The sequence below is a fragment of the Microchirus variegatus genome, assembly GCF_963457635.1.
Source record: "Microchirus variegatus genome assembly, chromosome: 9".
Taxonomy (NCBI): Eukaryota; Metazoa; Chordata; class Actinopteri; order Pleuronectiformes; family Soleidae; genus Microchirus; species Microchirus variegatus.
The window spans coordinates 24,551,318-24,578,533 of record NC_139810.1 but is presented as its reverse complement, the minus strand read 5'-3'; the positions used below and the strand labels follow the sequence as shown (position 1 = coordinate 24,578,533).

General features: G+C 40.0%; 2 protein-coding genes across 4 annotated transcripts in view; both read left to right on the top strand.

Annotated features, from left to right (window-relative positions):
• Window positions 1-2,168: 2,168 nt before the first annotated feature.
• ccnt1 (cyclin T1) overlaps window positions 2,169-27,216 on the top strand; it is a gene marked incomplete at its 3' end in the record, with an annotated part of 64,009 nt that continues 38,961 nt past the window's right edge. Inside the window, exons 1-9 of one of the 2 annotated variants that reach the window (XM_083894446.1) lie at window positions 2,169-2,310; window positions 3,289-3,370; window positions 3,473-3,601; window positions 4,573-4,633; window positions 5,261-5,323; window positions 5,448-5,493; window positions 5,655-5,818; window positions 5,929-5,999; window positions 6,109-7,398. In XM_083894446.1, coding sequence (XP_083750572.1) covers window positions 2,291-2,310; window positions 3,289-3,370; window positions 3,473-3,601; window positions 4,573-4,633; window positions 5,261-5,323; window positions 5,448-5,493; window positions 5,655-5,818; window positions 5,929-5,999; window positions 6,109-7,398 — 1,926 coding nt within the window. In that variant the 5' untranslated portion in view covers window positions 2,169-2,290. Of the gene's footprint in view, window positions 2,311-3,288; window positions 3,371-3,472; window positions 3,602-4,572; window positions 4,634-5,260; window positions 5,324-5,447; window positions 5,494-5,654; window positions 5,819-5,928; window positions 6,000-6,108; window positions 7,399-27,216 lie in introns of those variants that run through there. The other variant, XM_083894445.1, reaches the window with a different exon arrangement.
• kansl2 (KAT8 regulatory NSL complex subunit 2) lies at window positions 10,580-16,830 on the top strand. Of its 2 annotated transcripts, none has more exons than XM_083895282.1 (9): window positions 10,580-10,611; window positions 12,261-12,518; window positions 12,604-12,776; window positions 12,912-13,026; window positions 13,456-13,619; window positions 13,759-13,922; window positions 14,289-14,385; window positions 15,088-15,341; window positions 16,545-16,830. In XM_083895282.1, exons 2-9 carry the CDS (start codon window positions 12,268-12,270, stop codon window positions 16,737-16,739), a joined length of 1,413 nt encoding a protein of 470 aa, XP_083751408.1. In that variant the 5' UTR covers window positions 10,580-10,611; window positions 12,261-12,267; the 3' UTR covers window positions 16,740-16,830. The 2 variants fall into 2 exon arrangements, with proteins under 2 accessions (XP_083751408.1, XP_083751409.1); XM_083895283.1 differs by having other exon boundaries at window positions 15,088-15,331; window positions 16,545-16,806.

The following is a 27,216-nucleotide window of genomic DNA, read 5'->3' as shown; positions in this document are numbered from 1 at the left end:
TTACACCATAAGGCTTTTGTCATGTTTTTGTCATGTTTGTACCTGCTGTCTCTTACCACCACACTTTGATTCACCTTTCTCTCAAACAGTTCTCGTGGCTAACCGTAAAGCTGCTGTAAGTGTTTCAGAAAAAAAACAACTGGCACATTTATTTACTTACTTTATTTTATAAGAGTGTTAAAATGCAATATTCTTGTTTTTCACAAAGGTAAATCTTGACCAGCTGAAGAGAGCAGACAGATTCAGCACGAACACGACGGGCATTTCACAAAAGGTGATTATGAGCTTATGTAGTTGCAGAGATTCATGGTTTATCTACATTTTTTTTGTTTTTCTACAGTTAAAAAAATTACTTTTTTCCTTTTAAATATCTTAGAAAAAGCTGCTATTTAGCTTTGAATGACAAGGATTTTTGTTGTGATTGCATTTGGAGTTTAGAAATGTCTTGTCTTGAAAGTTCTTATATAAATGTTTCCCTTTTGTGTTTAGCTTTGTTCTCTAGCTGTAAAATGCAGGACCTGCAAAACTGGTCTGTTCTGTTATATGAAGTAAGATTTGATATTAAAGTGAGTCATCTTTCTGTAGGTGGAAGAGAATGGAAGGCTGAACAAAAGAAAGGATAGGAGTTGGAGCTCAACAACTGGCAAATATGATGTTGAGGTGACTTCACTGTTTACACTGCAGCAATTGGATGTCTGATGTTTGGAAAGGTTGGCATTTATACTAAAGAAAATGTTTTCTCTTTCTTTCTCTGCAGGCAAAGAAAATGAGGCGAGATTAATGTTTTGCTGTAAATAACTATAAACTGTATATAATTCATATATAATAACTGTAAATAGTTTCTTGCCGTTTGCTCAAATGTTCAAAATGGTATTTATTATGTTATGTTGTTTGTTTTGTACACTGCCTCAAATGACAGTTACATGTATATTTTGTTAAATGATTATGCTTTATAAATAAATGTCTATTTGTTTTACATCTACACTCATTATATCTTCTTCTTTTTACTTTCTATGGCATTGCACTACAAGCCAAAAATGCTATACTATAACAATAATAATACACTTATTAATGTAATGCAATCAAGACATCAAGCAGCATTCATTGGGGTCCCAGTCTACAATTGCTTCACTTAAAAGTAGATTTGGGAGTGTGTGATGCATAACGAATTAACATTGTTGATATGGTGTGCTCAACTGCGTCCACAATCACTTGGGCTTTGTTAAGGCTCAGTGTTATGCATTTGGTATTTGGGACTAAAATCATAATATTTAGGACTTGCATGTAATTGAAACTTGATGGAGAAACATTTACATTTTTGTGTTCTTAATAGTAGCTCTTTTCAGTGGTAGTCATCTTTCAACCTGATGGTTGGGTGCAATTTCCATTTCCTCTAGTCTACATCCTGATGTGCCGAGTCAAGAGCACTGAAAGGGTTCATGCAACTGATTAAATCAGTATTTTGGGTAGATGCATCCCATTTATGAAAAATGAAAATGTTAATTACAGTGTTTTATATATAATAACAGACAGATTAATGTTGGCAAAAATAAATTTGGCAGAGAAAATGGAACAGTAAATAAAGTATTATCAGTTGATCTTGGAAATTTATTTTGTTCAATTTGTTTCTATTAGGTTTTTAATTACATAATCATTTTTGACAAAACACTATGAATTTAGTATCCAGTTACCTGGAAATTTTACAAGCTCTGCAGTCATTTTGCAGAGAAATCTTGAAATCCTTTCATATATGTATATTCTGTTCTGTACAATACCACATTCAATCATGGGTTAAGGGGAATCAGCAGTTCAAAGCCCTTGTGGATTGTGGACTAGTGACCTGCCCAGGGTGTACCCCGCTTTTCGCCCTATGTCAGTTGGAATTGGCACCGCGACCCTCCGGCTGGGAGGATAAAGCGGTAGATAAAGGGTTGGATGGATTTTTTGGGGGGGAAAAAGAAGATCCACAGGTCACATTCGTTTGGCGGGGGTTTCAGTGCCCCCTGCTGGTGACCAATACAATCATACTAAAACACCGTCTAAAGCCCCCGCGCCCCCTCCTCTCCTCCTGACGCTCTCTGGTGTGACGTATGTTCCTGTGACGCACGGAAATTTTAAACTCTCGTCCTTCTCAGTGATGGCGGCTACGTTTCGGTCTCTCCCTGCTAGCTGTAATAACAAATGGTACTACACACGACAACAGATCGACAACAGCCCATCTCGGCGCGCTGGACTTGATCCAGACAAGGAACTGTCTTACAGACAACAGGCGGCGAACCTGCTACAGGACATGGGACAGCGGCTCAATGTGTATCCTTTGTCGAGGGACGAGTTGCGTTTCAGCTAGCCTATGTTAGCATGATTGCTAACAAGCATTAGCGTCGTGTCGCGATGCCGGTTGGACCGAGTGCGCCGCCGGGGTTTGTTATTTAGCAAATTCCAGAAGTTACTCTTTAGATTTCTGATCCGTTTCAGTTGGTGGTTATTGGTTTTAACGCGTCCACGATAGCTAGCCGATGGTGCGCCCGTTAGTCGGGGAAACCGGGGCCGCGGAGGCCTGTGTTATCGACGGGCCCTCGGCACTCTAGTATAGCATTGCTTCTTGTTGTATTTGTTTGTCAGTACAACACTCTAGCTTATGACGTTGTGTAATGCGCACATTTAGTTATTTGTACAACGCCGTTACTTTTTATTCTACGTGCTCGTTTTCGTTTGAGTGTTGTTCTTATAACACCCGCCTATGGCTAACCTTCGGACTAGCTAGCTGGTGCTTTACCGACCACCGGCGTGACAGCAGACTGGATATATACTGACTATTTCTAGGAACTGTTAAGCGCAAATTGTGTTTTATTTAACCTTATAAGGTTACTCTGTTAACCGTAAAGATGAAATATCACATAATTACGATTGACTTGAAAATATGTATTGAACACATTGATTTCCTGATGAGGGTCATGAGATGTAGCTTTGGAGTATTATGAACAGTCTTTAAAAAGGTACAAATTGATGACTGTTAAGTGTTCCCCACTTGAGTCACGTAAGTTAAGTGACTGACAATTTAACGTCAATAGAGACCTTAATAACTATTTAATACGACCAATCAAACGTGCATTCATCAACAGAGCTGTCTATTTTCAGAGTCTGAGTAGGTTTTTGACTGCTGGTAAATTATTTGCTGCCTTATTTTGCATGTAAACCAGCCATCCATGTTATAATGTCGCTACCCAGTTCCGTGCAGGTTTTCGTAGTGCTGTGTTTTTGTCATTGTCCTTAACTACCTCATACCAGGTCCCAACTTACAATTAATACAGCCATTGTGTACATGCATCGATTTTATATGATCCAGTCTTTCACCAGGTTTCATAGAAATGTAAGTATAGCTTTTCATGATCATTTAATTTGGAAGTACCTGATTTGACCTTCATTTCAACTGTATTGACTGCAAGGACCTTATTTGATTTTCCTCCGCTAGGTTATTTCTCCTGCCGCTCTCTTTCTTGCTGCAAAGGTGGAGGAGCAGCCCCGGAAGCTGGAACATGTTATCAAAGTCGCCCATGCATGTCTCAATCCTCAAGATCCTTCACCAGATGTACGCAGTGATGTAAGTGAAATTTTTCATTTGTCTCCATGTGATTTTTATAAGATGGGATGGTGGCAACAGCACAGTTAAAAGAAATTGTGTTATCTGAGCCCCTTCATGCAGCATGTGGTTGGTGCTTAAATTTGGTAGTTATCACTCACAACTTGCACACCACAAGAGCACCACAGTACCCACCATTAAGTTCTCCTGTTCTCTCCTCATTGTTCAGACACGGTACTGGTAGAGTAGTGTAGCCTCTGTAGGGGACAGTGTCGTAAAAGCAAGGAGCCGCTCCGTTGACATTTAATATATGGTGCAGCCTTTTCAATACCAAGAAAGGTCATAGTTAGTTTTATTGGACATTAATAAACACATGCTGATACAGAATGCAGTGAATCAAATGCTGGGTACAGTTTTGCTTATAACATCAGAAACAACTATTTGGCTTTAAAACTTTTGTGGCTGCTCTTTCACAAATTATGTGAGTTGGCCACTAACTTTTTTCATTGTTACTCTCGCCACCACGTCTCTTCTTCTGGGGTTTTAAAATTATCTTCTAAATTGGAATACGATTCAAGAGCTATTTTAACTATCCTTTTTATTCTTGCATTTTTTTCATTGTGTTTGAACCAGTAATGGCAACTGTTGTCATTACTGGTTAATCTGTTGTTTATGATCTGTTACATCAACTGAAGAGACTGCATGATATTTAGACCGACTGAGAAAAAGGTCAAAGGCTTCCCACTGTTGGTTTTCATTCATCCAGTAATGTAATGTCTGTTAAATAAGCATGTGTGCATGTTTTATAGCTCTACAAGTAAAGATGGGTTGAAATGTTTGGCCATCAGAACTCAGACCTTTTATTTTATCTTGGAGTCCCATTCAGAAGATTGGTCAGACATTTTCAAAATTACAAAGTGTGTCCAGTTGCTCTTGTTTGACAGTAGATAGAGGGCGCCCAGAGAGTAACATGACTGTCCTCTCAACCTCAGGCTTACCTGCAACAAGCCCAAGACCTGGTCATTCTTGAGAGCATAATACTGCAGACCTTGGGTAAGTTTGGAAGGAAGAGTTGGGTCCATTGAATTCCCTCCAAAAATGTATAATTTCAAAACGGCACTAATTTGTTTTGACTTTTGTCCACAGAAAGTTGGCATTCACTGGGTTAGAAGCACTTGGCATTCATGCTTCTGAAATAGCACTGGCGTTACCCACTGTTAGATATTACTCGGTGTTTCTATTAAGTCATTAACGTTTCATATTTCACCTTCTCTATGTTTTTATAAGACGTTTGATGGCATTTTGTATCCTCACCATAGACTGCCTGATCTTTTTTGTTTTTAAGCTCGGGAGGTGAAGAAAATGACATTGATTCAAATTAATGGAGCAAAATGAGTCAAGAAAGAAGTATAACATTTAACAGACATGCAATTAACATTTTTCACAGTCAACTATTTTTTTCCCCATATTCAGGGCATTATTAGGAGACCATATGGGAAATGATGAGCTGCGTTTTTCTTTGCAATGCATAGATTTGGTGTAACCATTTTCATTTTCTGATTTCCAGGGGCCAATGTTGCTAATAACTGTTAATTGGGAAGTAATCTTTGCAGTGGAAATTGGATTTCATACTACTGCATGACACATAATTAATCTTTTCTTCTCTCTCCTTTATTTCAGCTTTTGAAATCACCATTGACCATCCACATACTCATGTTGTCAAGTGCACTCAGCTTGTCAGAGGTGAGCACCAACTGTTCAATTTTGAATCATTTTGTTTCGATATTTCAGTTTGATTCTGTGAGCACATAAAATTTACGTAAATGGCAGGTTTTAAGGGTATTTCTTTGTTCTGTTGTTGTTCCAGCGAGTAAGGATTTGGCCCAAACATCATACTTTATGGCTACAAACAGGTATACTCCCAGTTTACTTTAACACAAGGGTTTTGTGTGTGCTTGTACATTTATTCGCCAGTAAAATGGTGGCGCTTATGAAGCTCAGTATACTGAATGTCTTTTCTCTCTCTTTCTGCTTTTGTTTTTTCTTGCCTTCTGGGACGTATCCTGCCACATAGTCTCCACTTAACCACGTTCTGCCTGCAATATAGTCCACCAGTTGTGGCCTGTGTGTGCATCCACCTTGCCTGCAAATGGTCCAACTGGGAGATTCCTGTTTCCACAGATGGCAAACACTGGTGGGAGTATGTGGATCCCACAGTTACTCTTGAACTACTGGATGGTATGTGCTCAAAATCACCTTATCATGCAGAACTAGTAGTGTTTTATGAAGGACCCATATGTCAAACAACATGTTAATAACCTTCTACCTTAACATATAACCTCTCTCAGAGCTCACACATGAGTTCCTGCAGATTTTGGAGAAAACACCCAGTCGGTTGAAACGGATTCGCAATTGGAAGGTACAGCTTTTTTTTTTTTTACCCTGTTTGGTCCTCTGTAACCTATGGAGCATAGCCAACATCTTAAGTTACTCTCTTAACTACGAATCTCTTTTTCTCTGACTTCCAGGCTGGAGGACAGACACCCAAAGTCAAGACAAAAGTCCAGGAGGAGGGTGACCAGAGAGACACCATGATGAGCATGATCTCCATGGCTTCATCAGAGAGTACTGTAGCAGGCCTGATGAGCCTCTCTGCACCCCCATCTGAATCTTCCTCTTCATCTGGGGTCGATAAAGAGAGGCCTACGTCGGGCAGTGCTCAGACATGGAGTGGAAAAGGTCAGGCTGTGTCTGAGCAGCAGCAGCCTAATAATGAGGTCCATGCTCCAGCTAAGGTGTCACTGAGTGAGTACCGCGCTAAGAACGCAGATGTTCTGGCTGCCCAGAAGCGGAAGCTGGAGAACATGGAGGCCAGTGTGAAGAGGGACTATGCTAATGCCGCCCAAGCTCTCATTGGTCAGCAGCAGAGGAAAGAGAAGCAGCAGCCGCATCATCACCAACAATCCAGCTCGTCCTCCTCTGACATGTCCAGCCCTTCACCCATTATTTTGAAAATTCCTCTGGAGAAGGAGAGGCATGACAGGAGCTCTCTCAAAATACGTTTCCCTGTCGCAGGAGGAGGAGGCAGTGGGCACAGCGTTGGCACCCGCGGTCAGGATCAGGACATCAAAGTCCGAATACGAGTGCCTGAGAAGCAAAGGGGGAGTTCAGGAGAGGAGGGCAAGAGCAGGGACAAGCATAGAGAACGGTCTAATCATCATAACCATCATCATCACCACCACCACCATTCCTCCTCTAGCGGTGCCTCACTTTCCTCTTCACATAAACATTCATCCAGTTCCAGTGGGGCAGTAGCGAGTAGCAAAAAAGTCCCCAGTGACTCATCCAGAACAAGCTCCTCATCCTCATCCTCTGCATCACGCAAAAGAACACACTCCCAGGATCCCACCGCAGGTTCTCATCCTGCCACAAAAGTCAGCAAGTCCTCTAGGAATCCCTACCAGCTCCCATCCCTGTCTTCCTCCTCTGGGCAAACTCTGGGACATGGGCCTGACATTGTACCTGCTCTGGGCCTTCCCCACCACCAAGGGAGTTTTTCTCACTCCAAAAGTGACAAGACGGACACAAACGGACATGGTGCAGCAGGTGGAGCCCAATCAAATGAATACCAGGACACTTTTGAAATGCTTAATTCTCTTCTGAGTGCGCAAGGGGTGCAGCCGTCTCAGCCGTCCATGTTTGACTACAGGTCTCAGTATGGGGACTATCGGTACAGCGGTGCTTCCAGAGGAAACAACCCCAGACCCCCACCACTGCCTTCAGACCCACCTCCACCACTGCCACCCTTACCCAAATGAGTTTCTGTTCAGGAGATGTATAAGTTGTGCTTGACATCAGACAACCTTCTTGTTACATAAAGTATTGGATTTTTCAAAACCCCCCACCCATCAACACTTTGGGCTTCATATGAACTCAGAGAGTTGTATTGGTGCAAGAAATTAGTTTTTCTTTTTTAACTTATGGGGCAATAACGAGAGCTTTCAAAATGTGACAGGAAAGTGAAGAGGTTTTTCTTTCATTGATTTAAATCAAATGCAATGATGGGACCTGATTACTGTATTAGAGGAAGTCATTGTCTTGAAATCACAAGGAAACTAATAGATTTCCTCCACATCCCAGTAGGTCTTTTTACCAATTATCTTTTTTATAATGTTTTTATAGTGTGTTATTTATTCATTGAATACTTAAAACATATTCCCCTTTGTACCCTTTTTAAGGCTTTGCCTCCATGTTTTCTTTTGGGCCGAGGGTCATTTCTTCATCAAGACTGTACAGGCTAGTTTGAGAGTGCATGTCTCCAAAGCCAGCTTTTCAATATTTTTCTCTTAAATTTTTTAACAGCCATAACCTCAAAAAATGTGATTACCCCATCTATTTTTTTTCCTTATTTGGTAAACTTGTACAAAGGTTGTAAAATGTCTAAAATGAACATGAAATATTTTTTACAATTTGTTATGGAAAAATTTGCAAAAAATGATGTAAAAAAGGAAGCTTGTACTTTTGGTTCTAGATTTTGAGTGTTGCAGTCATTGTTTTAAATGGTTGTAAAATATTTATATTCTTTCTCTTTCGATTACACTAATGGACAAAGTTCATACTGATAAAATACATTAATAGTGGATCAAAGGGTTCATAGAGTTTAAACATCTACCCAGCATGGTCACAACAAAGAAACTGCCAGCAACAAAACAAACAAAAAACAAAACTTGTAGATTAAATGAATTTTCATCATTTGTAATTGTAACCTCCATCTAAAGAAAATAAACAGTGAATACATATTTTCACTCCGACTATGCTAATGAGTTTTTATGCTGGTGGTCAGTTTATGTTGACCATATTGTGCACAGTGTACAACTAAGTATTCAAAATACAGATAATCAAAGAAGGACCATTTGCCTGTCTCTGTGGTTGTCTTTCATGTATGCATTTCTCATGGTGATGTTTTTACGTTGGTATGCAGTGTCGAATCATGCTGGTCTAATTTAGTCACGTAAAAGTCGTCTTTTTACTCATACTTTTTAACTAAATTAGTGGATGTTCAGTTTCAGATTTTCTTTTTAAGTCCTTTTCCGTAAGCCATGATTGATCAAAAATGTTTACACGTGTGTCCAGTTGTGTGAAATCATACATTGCAGACAGGCTAGCAACATACCTCTTACTACAAGGTCATGAGGATGAAGTATAACAATGTAATTAAGTGAATTCATGTTTTAAAAGGAGGAGGTGCTATTTATTGGCAAGAATATCGGGTATCATCTGTATATTGAATTCACATACTAAGCTTTATAAGGTTTTGATTGTATAGTATTACTGCTCTTAACTTTTCAGTTTGTAATCAAAAACACCGTTTTAGGCAGTTCAGTAATGCAGTACAACAAATCAGCCATACATTGTAAAAATATGTTTTTCCCTTGATATATGGAGAGTTTGCTGAAGGAGTGCAGCTCTTTGCTGCGACAGCAGAAGTTCTGTTAGTCATTGTAACAGGGAAATGGTAAATGCACTGAATATTTATCTCGGTAGGGTTGCCTGCAATACAATTGACCAAGTGTTATATGTATTGTGGTTAGATTATTAAAATGGATGTCCAATATATCATTTCCATTTTGTTGAAACTTGTCTTATTGAATCTGGATAAATCCTCCCATTTAAGTGTTAAATTAATGCTGTGAGAATATCATACAAAAGGACACAAATTTTAAAAAATAGACCTGCGTGGTAAAACCGGAAGACACTCATTGCAACCTATCAATGCAAAATCATTTAGCTATGATAAGTTTTTTTATTTTATTTTTTAAGTGTTTTTAGTGACACTCAGGTCTGGAAATGGAACCGTTTTTGGGATTCTTGTTTTTGTTATCAGTTAACGGGTTATACACTTCCAGTTAAACCTTTTATAACAGCCCCATTTTTACTCATTAATTGACTTGCTGCAAAGTCTCAGTATACCCTGAAATTAAATCATTGAATTATTCAATACAAAAAACTAAGCATGAACTAAATGCTTTTGAGTCATTCACCAGCTGAAAACATTTGTGAAGTTCTTTTTACAATGGGAATTAAACATTTTGGAAGACTGTTACGGAAATCTCACAAATGTATTGCATTTTGGTGTTTGCCTTGCTTTCTCCCTTTCTGTCCGGTTATTTAGGGATTAAGAATGGACAGTGACATTCTCCCACTTATTTCTTGTTTTTCTTCTAATGATTTGGCTCATCCTGTGTTGCTGTGGGTTGAACATCTGACCCACCAATCCGCCTTTGTTACTGCTTTTTCCTCAACCGTCTTGATAGCCATGCTCAGTGCTACTTTCTGCAGTATATTGACCTAATAATGCATCATATGTTGTAGTAACACTGTTTCATCAGTGCTTTTGTAAAGACCGTGTTTTTAAGTAACGGACTTCCTGTGTGATTCGCATGCATTAATGTTCATGTTTAATTTGCTACAGAAAAGCTGCAACGTCACAATTTTAAAGCTCTGTAAAGGCCTGTTTTCCATGACATTTACATGATTTATTTTTTCTCGTTTTTTTTTGGTCACACATTTTTCCATTAAAGATTATTCACTTAGTTTGAATAACTTAAAATTCAATGATAAAAAATACATTAAAAAAATAAAAATAAAATTGGGGGTGTTCCAAACCTTTTGACTGGTAGTGTATGTAAACACTGTCTTTTTGATATAATGTGTTTGCTTTATCCACAATTAAAGTCAATAAATATTTTAAGAAAACTGGCTGTGGCATTTTATTTCATTATTTAATAATAATATATATAAAAAAAAAAAACTACTGCAGTAATGGGTGTGGAAACAACTATGTGGCGCTACTTTGAAAGGCAGCTAAACTGGCCAATGAAATGTCTTGAATAGCCTTACTTTGGCCAATCAGGGCTCTGAAGGGGCGGGGTCAGAGCGTGACGCAGTGTGCCTGTGGCAGTACAGAGCTAGCGCTGGGAAATCGTCAGTGAACTGTTGGAGCTGCTGTTGAGCGGACGAACGAAACTGAGGTGAGTGTTTGTAATAAAAAACAAACATAGGAATACCGTCTGCTGCCTTAAAGGATCTCCTCGTCGTAGAAGACGACGATTATCACCTGCCGCATTCGCATAGAACGCCGTTCTGACCCGTCGATTGCAAAAATTAGCGGTTTGCTATTGTGAGCAATTGTTAAACAAAGATGGCGACTCGTCAACTGAAGGAGTGACGCAGTAAAGAGAGGCGGGCTAAAGCGCGGCGTGGCGCCTGGTTAGACTTGTTTTAAACACAGAGAAATATACCAACGCGAGAAAGAAACGTCTCGCTTTATTAAGAAAGGCCGTGATGGTGAATGGATTTCATGCCGTTAATTTTACGTCTTTTATGTTTCTACATATGTATAATATTAACGTAGTTGAGAATATGCCAGTCCACCTGACCTGACACCGCCTGCTGGAGCCTCGCACCTAGTCGATACCAAAATAATGTAAATATTCTTTAATTGGCTACCACTCAAGTTTCTTATGTATTTGTTGACTTGTTATGTTGGTGTTTGATTCATGTTCTGGTTCATCTTGTTTTTCACTAGGCAGTAAACTTTATCATCTGACCTCTGGAACCAGTGTGTTAAAAGCCTCTGTGGATTCATAAAACTTATCTTATGCTTCATAATTTTTAGAATTAAAGCAAGATTTCAAATATGCAGTTTCTCAAATGTGGGCATTTGTATCTGTATGTGTCTCACCTGTCAAAAATGACACCAGAATTGTGGTTTCTGTATAAAACAAGACTTGTTATGGACCAAACATCAAATTGTTTATTCAAGAAAATATGTAAACTGATATCTGACTGATGACCCACAAATTAAGCTACGCTTTTATTTTTATTTATGTATTTAGGCTTTATTTATATTGTAGAACTACACTTTTCAGAAGGAAGTGCTCTCATGGGTGCTGATATTGCTCTTTTGACATCCCAGACACAGGTGCAGGAAAGAGGTTAAATAAATAGACAAAATAAGTAGACAAATTATTCCAAACTGTTTATTTTATTGCACATAAAAAAAAACTGTCTGCCTTACAGAAAAGAGAAAGTTGTTCATATTTCCTTTGTCGTCTTTTGATAGGCACACTCAAACCTGCTGTATTAAAGTCCACACAAACCCTTGTGGGCCAGCCTGCGACACCCCGGGTTGTGGATTGACCCACGCATCACTAGTGTGTGCACAGTGGTAGAAAGGCAGAAAGGTTTTATTTGCAAAATCTAGTTGGTAAACCCTTCAGCTACCTCAGTTAATCAATTTGTATGTCAAAGGCCTTTAAGAAAAACAAAAAGTTTTGAATTGTCCCTCAATCCGAGGGTCCGCTTTTGTCCATCTAGTGATACGAGACAAAAGTTATTCATTTAAACATCATCATAAATATCTAAGATGAGTGTTATATGTCCAGTTTAATTGTACAATAACACTGTTATTTGGAAGATGACATCATTATTGCCTAAAAAGCTGTAAACGATTAAAAGCTGTAGTTGTAATGACTGTTTTCCATAGCTGATTGAGCTCCACTCCCTGTTCTACAATACAGGGACAAGGCAACAAATATTCACATTTGTGATGCTGAAATGAAGGGAATATTAGTAATTTTTGCTTTAAAGCTTGTATATATCTGCTCAATGTTTGCAGACTTGCAATGAACAGGATACGGATCCACGTTTTGCCATCAAGTCGGAACCGAGTGACCCAGACACCTCGACCCCAAGAGCCTCAAGTCTGCTCGTTCACTCAGAGACCATGCTCTCAGCCTCGCCTGGAAGGCCTGGAGTTCTGCATCAAGCACATTTTGGAGGACAAGAGTGCTCCTTACAAGCAATGCAGCTATGTCTCTGCCAAGAATGGCAAGCGCTGCCCCAATGCTGCACCAAAAGTTGAGAGGAAAGATGGGTGTGTGGAGAAAAATGACACGGTCATGTGCTTTCTAAGTTATGAAAAGCAATGCAGCTTTCTGATACCCTTTTCTGTTTTTCAGAGTGACATTCTGTGCAGAGCATGCTCGCAGGAATGCCATGGCTCTACGAGCTCAGATGAGAAAGGCGGCCTCTGCTCCATCCCCAGAAACACTGTTGTCTCAGCTTAGCGGGTACAGTCGTGCCGAGACGCACAGCCTCGATGAGAGTCGCTCTGATACAAGTCGTATTGTAGGTAAATGGTTCAGAATGGGAAATACTTTGCACGGTTTGAAGTGAATCTTGTGTGTTGTGCTGTATGGTATGGGGAATGATTTTATAACTCTTATGTTACCCACGTAACTGTTTCGCTTGTATCTGTACCGGTTAGATGAGGACAGTTTGAGTGAGGAGGAGCAGGGACCAATGGTACTTGACCAGACGTGGAGAGGAGACCCCGACAGTGAACCAGATAGTGTTGACAGTGATCATGAAGATCCTCTGAAGTAAGTTAAATCACATAACCACACCAAACGCTATATGTCATTCTTGCCATATCACACTTCACATTCTTATAATAGCAGAAATAGCATTGTACTATGAGAGTAAGCATTATAGCACATGTGATATCAGGGCTCTAAAGTGTGACCAATTTGGCAGCATATGCGACCAAAAATCTTTTGAGTGCGATACATTGTTCAATGTGTGGTGACAGAATCCCACTGATGGTCACGATTGATTTTTTCCCCCTTAAAAATGCAACTTACTGTTCCGTTCAATTTTGTGTTGGTGCCCCTAACTGTAGCGCAACCAATGCAAGAGTTTTGCTGTTTTTTGTTGTTTTTTCAAAGATTCTGTTGTCAGAGTAGTGGGAGATTGATAGATGAATTCCACAGACATGGTTTAATGGTGATTTTTATTTTCGACACTCGCAGACATGCAGGAGTTTACACAGCAGAGGAGGTAGCTCTCATCACCCGGGAAAAGCTGATCAGGCTCCAGTCTCTCTATATTGATCAGTTCAAACGCCTGCAGCACCTGTTGAAGGAGAAAAAGCGCAGATACCTGCACAACCGCAAAGTGGAGCATGAAACTCTGGGTAAGCATTCAGCTAATTGTACAGAAACTGAACGCGTCTTATTTTGTTTCTCTTCAGCAGTTCTTTTCATGTCCTTTCATGCTTACAGAGCTCTGTCTGTAAGGACCTTGGTGATATCTTTATTTTTTTGTGTTTGTAGGGAGCGGTCTGTTGACGGGTCCTGAGGGACTGTCTATGAAGGAAAGGGAGAACCTGAAGAAGCTCAAAGCTCTGCGTCGATACCGTCGACGGTATGGCGTGGAAGCCCTGCTGCACCGGCAGCTGAGGGAGAGGAGACAGGCGGTGACTGATGGAGCTCCTCAGGTGAGACTACAACTCCAGACTAGAAAGAAGCTGCACCGGTGGTGCCGTCTCTCTGCATAAATTGTTCAATCTGCCAAACTATTACAATAATCGTGTTTGAACTCTTCACACCACACTGGACTATGTGGGCAATGAGAATTATTATTGTCAGAGATTCTTTCCATAGTTTTGGTATTGCTGGAATTATTATCCTACTGAGGAAATATATTTTCCATTATGATTTATTATATTCATGAGTGTACAGACATTTATAACCTCAAACTCTCAAGCTTTTCCTCTGACGTATCTGTTCCATCAAGAAAGATGAATTAATTACAAATAATTCTTTTATCTGACCATGCCTATCCTTTCTTTACTCTTTTCTAGCCCCTCTCAAGAACAGTCTTCGAGCAATGCATCTCGTTTGTGGAGGGAACCCGATGTACCAATACCTGCCTGCCTATGACCCGACACTGTGTCTTTCGTATCCTCAACCAATAGTGTGATCTGTTTCCACACAAGAAATAGGTTTTCTTTTATTGAATGGGAGAAAAACTAACTGTGCATGCACATTTATTTTTCTAACTGTTCCTGTGGTTTTTGAGCCATATTCACCTTGGCCCCAATCAAGACCAGCAGTTTGCAGTAGCTTCTGGTTTCAAAGGGTGCCTACATAAATTCCTTCCAATGGTCTGTTGATTTTTCCCAGAGTTATAAAGGGGCTAATCAATTCAGTTGGAAGGAACAAAGTCCCTTCCAAAAGAAGCCTTTATTTTAGCCCCAAATTATCACATGTACTCTTGTGTGTACCATTTATTTTTATTGATTTTAGGTGGTAGTATTTTCAGCTAAGAACATAATTTTATTGCAAATATTTTCATTTGTTTTACCATATTCACCACCTTAGATGGATAGTGATTAATGTGCATCTAGGTGCCAGTTTTGCACTGCGATCAAGCTTAACAATCAACATTATTAATTGATTCAAGCATTGTGTAAGCACAGTATAGAATTTGGGACGTTCTCATATTGAGAAATAATACAGAAAGATAGTTTTTACTGTAATAGTTTGTTCACTGTGAGGCTATGGTTTTCCTGTGAACAATGTCCATGAATCAGCGATGTTTTGTTTTACCTTCTGTGAGTGTCTACGTCGAATAATTATCCTTGACGGCCAAATAATCAGACATCTACCAGGACAGCAATCAGGTGCTTTTCAAAATATGTCCAGGCCTGAAAGATGTCCCCTGTGATCGCACTGTGCACATGGGTCAGTCTGACGATCCCCGCTGTCCGTTTCACCTCACTCTGCCTCCGCCCATGTACCAGCCTGAGCAGGAAGCTCCACCACAGGACCAGCTCACCCTTGCAAGCAAAGACATGTATCTGAGTGCAGCAGAGCTTCAGCCCACAGAGAGCCTTCCCTTAGAGTTCAGTGATGTATGTAGAAATATTGCTACGTAAGCACTCACCTGTATTTACTGTATGATACACTTACTTATAGATACTATCAGAGATGCACCGAAAATTTGGAAAGACTTTTAACACCAAAACAGTGTGTTGTGATGACGCATGCAAAAACTGCGGCCAGCACGCGCCCGTCTATTCCCACATAGAGTCTGTTCAGGATCAGTGTGGAACACCAATAAAACGATTCCAACAAGATGCGAGTACACGGTGGAACGGCACCTGTTAAATGCTGGAAAGTCTATTTGCGCAAAAGCGAAACTTGGCTGCATACAGAGCAGATGATGAACCCCTCACGAAATTCACTCGGATCCGCTCTGCACTCCATCGTGACTGTACTCAATTCTCATCATAAAGATCATTATTAAAAAGCACATAGAGATAATCCAAGGTGCGTTGGGTACGGAGAGCCCACTTGGAAACGTAGGAAAAAAAGGCTTGTCTGTCTGGACCAGATGTAGGGGGGGGCATGGACCCTCATTGTCTGATATGTTTGATGAGATCCTCCTAAATAATTTCATAGACTCTTATTTGATTTATTCTTTGAAGCATGAATGTTAATCTTTGTAATTGCAATGCCTTGACAAGTGAGGTAAGTATACACAGTCCCAGCCATAACAACAAAATTAGATTAAAAAAAATAAAATAAAAAACACTGGTACAGAATTGGCATAATAAATTATTTTGGTGTTTTGTTTTCGGCCAAGTATTTCCTGGATTTAGGTTTCGGCCAACAATTTTCATTTCGGTGCATCTCTAGACATTATTTGCGTATTGTTGCTTTCAATGGTAATATCTATTATCTACTTAGTTTCTTATGCTGGTTTACTTGTTGCGGAATCTCCTTAGTTCAGGTTGTGTTCACACAGAAAGAACCCCGTAAAGGCAGGTGACATGTTTACTTTCATGTCAATCATACAACTGTATGACCAAACAGGACCAATGCATCTGTAACAAGGTTGTGAGTGTTGCTACTATAACATTCAGCTGCACACTCAAGAACTGCTAGTTTGTCTCCCACACAAAGCAACAACTCCTACATCTAATTGCATTGACTCCCTGAAGTAAAAATTCTAGACTTGATGTTCGATGGAATAAACACAAAACTAAAGCATATACATGACTCATGTGACAAGTTTGTTATGGTTTGAAATGTATAAATGTTCTGTTATGCAGGACCTGGATGTGGAAGGGGATGGTATGCAGGGTCCTCCATCACCTCTTCAGTTTGACACGGCCCTGGCCCTGGAGGACCAGACCATCAGAGCCATCGCTGAGGCCCCAATGGACATCCTGACTGGAGATGATCCAGACCTGGAAGCCTCAGAAAGAGATGTGGATGCCATCATGGATGACCAGGTTAACTCATAAATGAGGGATTTTTTTTGCCCACACACTGAGCAAAAATCTCCTCTGTACTGTATGTCACACTGTTGAGTGGGTCTAATAAAGTCTTGATCAGAATCTGTCCCAGACTGAACACAATCTGTTTCAAAGCATGTCAAACTGACTGATGAGTGAATTGTAGATTGTGAGCTGTGGGGAAAAAATGCAAATTAAAGGAGCAGTTTACAATTTCTCATTTAACTGAATTATTTATTGATTATACTGACTATTACCATGGGTTATTGTGAAAGTCCTCAAATTAAAATGTGTGGGATAACATTTTCAAAATATGTTTCAGATTTTATGTGCAGTTGATGAAACTCTAGCAGCAGGAGTTATTTTCAAGTTTCTTTATTCCAGTTACATTTGTCTTAGTATTAAAATTTTTAGTTAATTGGAGAAATCATCAAAACTCTGACTAATACTCAGATGGCAAGAATTTGGGAAGAGGGTACATTGAATGGGCACTTTGGTTTTGATGCCTGGTCACCTGGCAGAATTTATGAATCATAATCATGGGTCATACGTGACCAATTGTGAACGTTTGACATGTTTCTGCTTCACTCCGTCTTGTGCTGCTCGTCTTTGGAACATCACAAAACCATTAAAACCTGCCATAATCCTCCCACAGAAAAGTTAATGTGGACTGTGGATGGATTGCCAAGTTTGGTCCAGTCTGCGACATGTTTGCATGCTGTTCATTTCCCGTCCTCCCTCTGTAGGCTGAAATGCAGAAATTGCTCATAAATTACACGAGAGACAAATGCTGTAATTGGCGCCAAGATTCCAGTGTGTATTCTGTGACCTTTAATATCGCCTCATGTTAGCAACTAAAGCTAATCACTCAGACTTGTTAGAGTAGAATCACTGGTAAAAACAACAAAACTGGAAATATTTAAATCACAAATTTCTGGACAAGTCAACTCGCTCTACTGTGTGCACAGTGAACCTCATTGTTTTCTACTCTAAATTGACTGTAGGTGTGAGTGTGATAGTGAATGGTTGTTTGTCTCTGTGGTCCTGCGATGGACTGTTGAACTGTCCAGCGTTTACCCCACCTATCGCCGTATCTCAGCTGAGATTGGCACCGTGACCCTCATGTGGACGATAAAGCGCTAGAAAATGGATGGATGGATTTTCAACAGTCATAATTTACTGTCCTCATTGTGCAGGTGATTGGTCAATTTGGTCGTAGTTTTAAGAAGCAGAAGAATGCGGTGAAATAACTTTTTTTTCATCAAGCTGATCCTCTGTAGCAATGAAATGTTAGTACTCGCTCCTAACTTCCTGTTTTCCCCACCTAGGTGACATCAGAGGTCGTTGGAGGTGAAGACGACGCCACTCATAATTCACCTCAAGACGTTGATTCTGCGCCTGCTGACGCTCCCAGATGAACGAGCAAACAGGAGAACACTTCATAATCCAGCCTGTGATAATAGCGTCTATGTTTAACTTTGCATCAGGTAACAACACTTAACTCGTCTCTGCTGGTATTTAAATGTTCCAGTGAAAGAAAACACACGTTTCAGAGGACACGGGGAACTGAACTAATGAAGAATGTTATTTTGGGATTTAATTACCATGAGGGTGAGAATAGTCACATTATAGTCACACAAGTTAAAACCCACAAACTATAACTTTTTGGCATTTCACACATTAACAAGCACTTACATCCACACTCCACAAATGCAGGGATTTGTTTCTATTTATTACATCTTAAGAAGTGGGTAAATAACATTTGTAAATCTGATTTCAGCGAAATGTTTGTCCAGCACTGACAACCCACTGAAGTCAAACAATGTATAGAAATAAATCAAAGTTAGGCAATATTTATTGTTTATTTGGTGTTTAGGGAAAATCCTAATAATTATCACCATACATTTGGTTTGATTTGTTTTCCTCCATACACAACTAAGTCTGACTTAAATCATCAAATCACTTTCAACCATTGAAAGACCTTGGTTCTCATAACATGTTGTAAAGGTAATACGATGCTAATAAGCTAATATGAAAATTGTTGTGTTTCTGCCTTGCTGTGGTGAAACTATACAACAAAAAGTGATTTTTATTATTATTATTATTATTATTAAACAAGGCCACACAGCGTAGCCGTGGCTCACACTTTTACCTTACAGAAAAAAGACCCAGGTTTGAACGTTCCCCCTGTGTGTGTGTGTGGGTTTTCTCCAGGTTCTCTGGTTTCCTCACAGTCCAAAAACATGCAGAGGTTAATTGGACGTAGTTGTGAAAGTGAGAGTGAATGGTTGTTGGTCCAGGGTATACATCCTGTCTCACCTGGGATTGCCTCCAGTGGTCATGTGACACTCAAACAAACTTGAGTAAAATAATCCATTTGACTATTTGAGCTCAGATAACTTTGAGACATATCCCTGCACAGGGAGAGGACCTTTGTCATTCACACAGATTTAATCTTACGACGTAAATAATGTGAATTGTGCCGTAGTAATCAGTGAATTAGTTCTGATGGTACCTGATATAATGTTCAACAAGGTTGTTATCTGTGGGTTATGTTGTGAAGTGTTACTCACACAGAGACTGACATCTCCCTCAAGGATACTTTGTCATGTGGATGTATTTATTTTTTCATGATGAATTGCCTTACAACTCTTATTTCTCCGCTGTTTGACACCTGTTACAAAAGGACATGCTCATATACAAATAAACCATTCTATGATGAGTAGTGATTTTTGGGTACAATATTTTCTCAACATATTCCTTGGAAAAGTGTAGAAACTGGTTTGTGTTATACCAGGGGTCCCCATCCCCCAGACCTGGCACTGGGACTAGTACTGTGTCATGGGCTGGGCTGAACCAGGCTGTGAGAACTAGTAAGAAGCCAGCTGCTTCTTTTATACTTGTATTATGTGTTGTAATAAGCTCTGCATTGCCCCCCCTCCTGGTCCTTGAGAAATATGACAATTGCTACTTTTAAACCAAACCCCTGAAAGTATGTGAAATACAGTAAAAACCAGGCCAGGCACCACGAGGGGTCTTTGCCCCCCTCATTTGTTTTTTTTTTGCCCCATATTTTTTAAGCGTCATGCATCTATTAAAACATTTTTAGAACCACACAATTGCTGTCCAAGACACGACTGACGACAGGACTGTGTTGTCTTACTGAAACTGTACAGAGGACGTCAAGACAGACAAACACTAGTTTTGTTGCTTGTTAGATTTTTGCAGTTGCAAAATGTAAAACTTGCAGTCTCGGCCCATTTTTGTTACCACTGCAACAATTCACAGACAGAGGGGAAACAAAAAGGAAGTGAAGTAACAATTAGAGACTGCACACAGCTGTTTTTTGAGGCCTCCCGCTGATTCTGATGAAAAACAGTTTATAAATGCATTTAGTGCTTTGAAACGTGACTTGCTTGCTTGACTAACGTTGGTAAAGGACTCGACTTGACTTCAGACTCAACTTATCTCAAATATTATAAAAACACGGAAAATTGAAAGTCTACTTTTGTGGCCTCGCGCACAAACCTGGCAACTGAGCGACACCAACACCACACCAAACTGAATTCAACACTTCAAATCTCACAAACGAAGGTAAGAAAGGAAGTCAGTTTGTTGCTAAATCGAACCCTAATTGAAGTCTTGGTGGGTCTAAAGCTGGTTATGATTAATGTATGAAATGTCAATTTTTTTTAGCATAATATTTGAATGAATTTTATGTAGGCCTAATGTTAGTATTCTTCACATTTTTGGCCGTGTAATTTTAATGTTATTGATGCTAATTAAAAAAAAAATATATATAATTTTTTTTTTTTTTTAATAATTCAGTTGTATGGGACCATGAAGCAGTCCTTACATTGTATGAGAAATACAGTGTTTCTGTTACTGATAAAACTCAGGCAGTTTTTGCACTTGCTCGATTCTTGCTTGTGACTTGAAGGTAAAGACTTACTTGTGTGTAGTGATTTCTTCACAACAAACATGTCGTAATAAGAGAGGTGTGTAAACCCTTGATTATACTCGCCGTAGTGTGGGTTACACCCGCCGTAGCGCCCCGGTCGCACGCGCCCAAAATGACGTCATATCCTGTGTACTGCCGGGCACGTGAGCTCCAAAAGGTGGATTAGAAAAACCTCTATTTTTCTAATTCATCTTTGTTGGCTGCAGGGTGCGCGCCAACTCTTCATTTTCAATGGAAGGCTGGCCAAGCAGGTCCGCTTTTACACGCATTTGTATGACTCTTCTGTCCGAGAGCACTGAGACAGTCACGTGACCTTATATTCATGGAAGGGATGTTAGAAAAAGACGATAGTTTTTGCCGTAGGACGTGACAAAAAAAAAGGGGGGAGCGCTTTGTGAAGGGCAAAAGACGAGCCCATAGAAAGAGTGGTGAAAAGCCCTCCCGGTGATTCTGGTGGATTATTATGGGATGTTTGTCCACATACGTGAAACACCGAGAGACGGACAGTCATTTTGAGACCAAAGTAAGCAACATGCGGAAAGTTGTTGTTTACTACTGTTGCTAGGCAGCGGGCATTTACCGGCATTACAAGTTGAATATTTTGGTTGTACGCCCTCTGCTGTTGCGGCGAACACTGCAACAAACAACAGGCTGAACGCGCTGAGCATTAACACCTCCGTACATACTTGTATGGTCCCGTGCCCTGGTGTCACGCGTGAGTATAAAGAAGGTATAATGTAATTTATCAAAGTAAAAAAAAAAAATATATCACACAAGCATCAAACTTCTGGGAGCATTCATCATCCATGTTGTGCATCACCACCAGTGCTTCGGTTAAAAACGCTGTACGAAAACAGCGATGAACTGTAGTTCCCGTCACTCGACAATAAAGCAATAGAAAGCAAATAACTACTCTCTTTTTTTTCACCCTGTAATTAACAAAAACAAGAAGGAAAAAACACAATGTCAACTCCACAACATTTAAACTACATATCTACTATTCTTGCACTCACATTTCAGTAGCAGAGGACTGAGGCTGTGAATTATTACCCTGGTACTACACCACGTAGAGGACCAGGCAATGTTTTGGTACTCAGAGGATGGCAGGAGTTACGTACTGGCTCTTTAATTGTCCCTGTTCACTTTAAAGCCAATGCCTAAATTGTTGTGCTCAGGTTCTCGTGGACACTGTCTGTCCCCCCCCCCCCCCACTTCAAAAACCATGAATAATCCCTTAAAACCTGATGAGTTTTATTTAAAGACAGAAAGGAAAACCACGCACACGGACTGCTTTTTAAGTATATGGTGAAGTTATGTTTGGCAGCATGGGGCAGACTCTGACCGTAAAAAAAAAAAAAAAAAAGGAGAGAAGGTGGGGCGGGTAATGCAATTTCATACAATGACATCACTTTTCCTCCTCAACCCAAACAGTGCGTGGAGAAAAGCTGCTGCAGGAGGAGGAGGAGGAGGAGGAGGAGGAGGAGGAGAGCACCGCAGGAAAATGAGCACAACGAGACGTTCTCAGTGAGAAGAAGCCGCTCCACATTCCTGTTTGTATCCACCATGAAGCCGCTGCGTGATGTTTACCAGGCCCGACACACATGAGGTGGGTTACACACATTATTACACAGAGGTGATGGGGGGGAAAAAGAGGACATTACGGTGTTTGTGTTCGAGAGGTTCGCCGGGATACCGACAGTTATCTGAGGGGTTTCATTGTGTGAACGCCGACAGGAAAAGCGAAGGTCCGCCCGCCTGTAAAGGTGTTTTAATACGTGTGTGTGTGTGTGTGTGTGTTGGTGAAATCGAACGCTCCCGATTTCCCTCCGTTTTGTCGGAAAGGGCGTAACAGTTTTATCCGTGTCTGTGGGGACCCAGGTCGGGACAGGGTTTTTTGGTGCAGCTGTAAACTGTCTGAAAATAGAGCTGCCCTCGTTCTGAAGGGGGTGGATGTTGAAGAGGGAACAGGGAAAGGGAAGTGTTCACTGAGTCTTGCAATGATGGCTCTTTTTTTTTTTTTTTTTTTTGTCATGTCACATTGATGCAGAGAGGAAGAGAGAACAAAGTGCTGTGGTTTATTTAAAAAAAAAAGAAAAAAAAAAGAGGTATAGTTCAGGTTTTAGAGTCAGTAACCCACCTTGTGTATGTGTGTTGTACACCCACTGCTGTTCAGCATGGTACAAACACATAATATACTGTATGTAAATATGGACACACAGCAAAGCCTCAAGCACCGCTGTCACATGGTGTGTGAAAAGTGTGTGAGTGCACCTCATACTGTTTATTGTATCCTATCTACATTGATACTGCTGTATTAAAGGTGCATTATGTAATACATCTAAAGCATTTGGCCATAAAATCCTCTTAATATGTCACAAAGACTGAGGAATAATGTTCATATAACAAACTGAACTCACCAACAACAACAACAGTACAGCCAAAATATTTGCATTTAAAAAAATCTTTTGCAGACTGCAAATCATGTTTATGTTTTGAAATCATGTTTTGGCATGTGGCGCCACCTACCGCCGTCTACCAATCATTGCAGTCAGTAGAGTCTCAGCTGCCGAGCAACCACGGGTTGCCAGTTACGTCAGAAAACGAAACCTAAAAGACCTCGGTATTTTGAATTTGAATGTAGTGACCGTTTTTGGCCACATTCTTACATATGGCACCTTTAATGTTCTACTTGAACAAACATGTGCACAGATTATGGGGCTCCATTGTTGTCCCCTCACATGTGCTGTGCTCGGTTTTCTAGTTTCTTCTAAATGGGCTCAGAATTTTCCAAGTGCCCATTGAATGCTGTTGGCATCCGCAGCCCCGTTGGCCCTGGCTCCTGCTGATAGCTTTACAGACGATTCAGCATGTTGAATGGCCGATGAGAGGGCACTCACTGAGGATCTCATATTTATGATCGTTCCCTTTTTGGACATTGTGATGTGAATTCAATGGCTGTCAGGAGTCTGATGACCAAGTATAAAATAGAATACTGTAAAGATGCTGCTTTGCTGTCTTTGAGTGCGTTTTATGGGTCGTTTTGTGATCGTTGCTGATCTAGTAAAATGTTCTCCTGTTTGCTTGTTCCCTACATCTTCACCTTTTATGAATAAGTTGCCTGACACATTACCTGCTGGTATATATGCTGCTGGTTTACCTGAAGGACGTGGCTTCCTGCCAAAATGGCGTTCTATTGGCAGGTACCGGAGCTCTGTAGTGTTACATACAGTAGTATTCGTAGACAGGAGAACCGCAACGCAATTTACATGTCCTTTTAATGTGGGACAGGGACATCAGAGAAGCGTATTGTGGACGGGCCAACTGAAAACAAAAAAAAAACCTATGTTAGCTATGTTTTGAATATTTTCTGCTGTCCCCATTTCTATGTAAATCATGTTTTGGTTCTTCTGACTCCCTCGCCAAACAGAACATTGTTTAATGTATGTAAAACTCTCCCTTTAATGCAGTCTCCAGGACCAGAGACATTGATATACTCCCTGTCCACCACCAGGCTTTAGTGTAATTAGACCACATCAGCCTCTCAGTAAAGATGTTAGAGAATAAATTAAGATGTCAGTGCGTCTGCAGCACCCTGGTTTATGTAATATGTAGTTATAGATCTATTTAATCAAACATAATCGTTGGTTTTATTGTCTGCCAGATTCTTTTCCTGCAGGATCCATGTTGTTTATTGCAGTTTTTAGTCTTTAGTCTCAGTCTAGGATGATGTTTGCATGCGAGGTGATTCTCCAAAATCTAAACTAGAGTGAAGGCGATCGTTCTACTGACTGAAGAGAACACACAAATATCACACAATATATCATCATATTTAAATGTGTTTTTTATTTTTTTTAAATGACCATTCCCTCTGATATCGCAAATCATAACTAATGGGCTTTAAATTCAACATTTTTAATTAAATGTTGATGTAGAACACAATGTGCATATTTCATCCGCCCATGCTGACAGGCTGTGAGTTGCACCACCGCTACAATTAATTATCATTGTTAACGAATCACTAAATCATTTGAAATATGAAACGTCAAACACTGATGTCTGTCACCATCGTCACATTTTGTCAATCAAACTCAAAAGCATCATGTTCTTTTATTCAGAAAAGGCAAAGAAACGCAGCAGACTGCCACTATAAATGTTGTCAGACAGTCACAGATCATTTTTTTGTGCTTGCAGCTGTAATGAGATTACTGCGAATTGTGTTTTTCAGTGACACCAATCAGTTTGATTGTTGCCCACGTTGCCCACACACATCAGGAGTTGTTCAGTTGGCAGTAAATACGTGTTATTCAATCAAACGTTAACAATGCTGCTACTCAGTAAATGTGAAATGCTCCACATTTTCTGAGTGGCATTCTGGTCTCGGGGCAGTGGATTGTTTCTTGTTTGTTTGGGACCTGTGAAAGATTTTTCTTATTGGCAATAAATCATGTGCCAGTAATAATAATATAATAAGTTGTAGAACGGTTTAAGATTGAAAGCATTTAAGATATTTTTGTGTAGACGTAGGGCTGCAGCAATTATGATAATCGCTTTGAGTGTTTTTTTATTAAATGAAACAAGTCATTTTTAGATTTTTATGTTTCTTAAATCTGAACGTTTTCTGGTTTCTTTGCTCCATGTGACAAAGTAATCATTAGAACAATCATCATTTCCAGGTTTGGAAAACACAGACATTTTATGGACCAAACAAGTACTCAAGTAATGAAGAAAATAATGGACAGGTGAATCGATTATGAAAATAATCTTTAGTACCACGTTTCATAATGTGTGCTTTTTTTGGTGTAAGGTCAGATCATGTAACCCTCATGCTGTTCTCATTGTCTCAGTGTTTCCTGATCAAAGACCAAGCTTTAGATCAGAAGAAATAAGGATGAGTTTCCTTTGAAGTCTTTCAGCGGCTCTAAAAATGGCTGGCATTCAGGCTGTAAAATATTTAAGTTTTCCTGAAGATCTCTTATGAAATGCTCAATGAATCTTTTAGCTTTTGCAGGCAGCTTCTCTCTTCTTTTTTTTTATAAGCTTTTAAGGGAGTTGACGTATCACTCATGTCGTTTCCAAATTGTCAGTTGATGTAATGCTGCAGTATGATGTCTTTGGCAGCTGCAGGCAAATGTCGTTTATGTGAGAAATTCTTTTAGCCTCAGTGGCACAGAGACCAATAGAAACTTATGACTGGAATGTGATGGACATGATTTTTATATAAATCAAAGGGAGAACATTGTTAAGTCCTCCGAACGTAAAGATTTCCTCTAGACGTTTTTTTTTCATATTAGTACTTTGCCTCAAAAAGTGATCAGGTCGATGGAAAATGAACCCCAATTTCTTACCACTTACTTACTGTATAATGTGCAAAGCTGCAAGTTGAGCCATGATTGGCTCTGAACTCGCTGTGATGTTTCAAAGTCATGCAACGTCCTGTAGTCAGCTCTATGTGAGCGCCGTGTCTGGAGCACTGGGTCCAGACGTTGTCCAGAATTTGCCATTCACACATGATGAGCTCGCTTGTACTTGATTTAGAGATTTAAAGGTGCATTATGTCATAAATCTAAAGCAACTGGCCCTAAAATCCTCCCAAAATGTCACAGAGACTCAGGAATAATGTTCATATAACAAACTGAACAGTACAGCCAAAATATTTGCATTAAAAAAAATATTTTGCAGACCGCAAATCATGTTTATGTTTTCATATCATGTCTTGGCATGTGGCACCACCTACCGCCGTCTACCAATCATTGCAGTCAGTAGCGTCTCAGCTGCTGAGCAACCACGGGTTGCCAGTTACGCCAGAGCTACAATGGTGGAGAAAACGAAACCTAAAAGACCTCGGTATTTTGAATTTGAGTGTAGTAACCGTTTTTGGCCACATTCTTACATATGGCGCCTTTAATGAGGGAGCTGGCAGGAGAATCTACAGAGGAACTTCACCGTTGGCCACTCCAATGATTCTCCAGAGGTTTTCAGTTTGCAGCGGCTGAATTTAGTATTTTGAAGTGTATGAACTGAGGAATGCTGGGAACGTCACTCGAAATGCTACCAAGTAGCCGCCAGCTAACGTTGTTTTGGACTCTGACACACATCAGGTCATCAGCAACATGAAGCTACCTCTTTACTTAAGTAGGGGTGGGTCAAAATATCAGTTTGGTGATATATTTTGATATTTGATAATCAATATGCGATATTTTAATTGATAAATAAACATGCTCTAAAGTAAACAGTTTCTGCCAATTTCACTCGCCGGGTGACGCTACTTGATGTCTCCTCACTTGGGTGGAAGTTACCTGGCCAAAAAAGAGGCAGTTTACAGCGGGATAATGGCGATAAGTCAGATATCACGATGTATCGATTGTCTTCCAATGCATTGATTGTCACAGAATTGTTGTATCGTGATATTATTAGCATGGTTGAGCATGTATTCCACATCGTATCATGAGGTATTCTGTGATTTCCAGTGTGTCTTTAGGGGTCAAACTAATAAGTGAAGCAACAACACCAGCCAGAGGTCAAGGC

Excerpts from the sequence above, each read along its gene's own strand:
- kansl2 (XM_083895282.1), top strand. The coding sequence starts at position 12,268 with ATGAACAGGATACGGATCCACGTTTTGCCATCAAGTCGGAACCGAGTG. Across the intron at positions 13,027-13,455 it reads GATCATGAAGATCCTCTGAA|ACATGCAGGAGTTTACACAG; the intron begins GTAAGTTAAATC and ends CGACACTCGCAG. Across the intron at positions 14,386-15,087 it reads GACCCGACACTGTGTCTTTC|ACATCTACCAGGACAGCAAT; the intron begins GTATCCTCAACC and ends CCAAATAATCAG.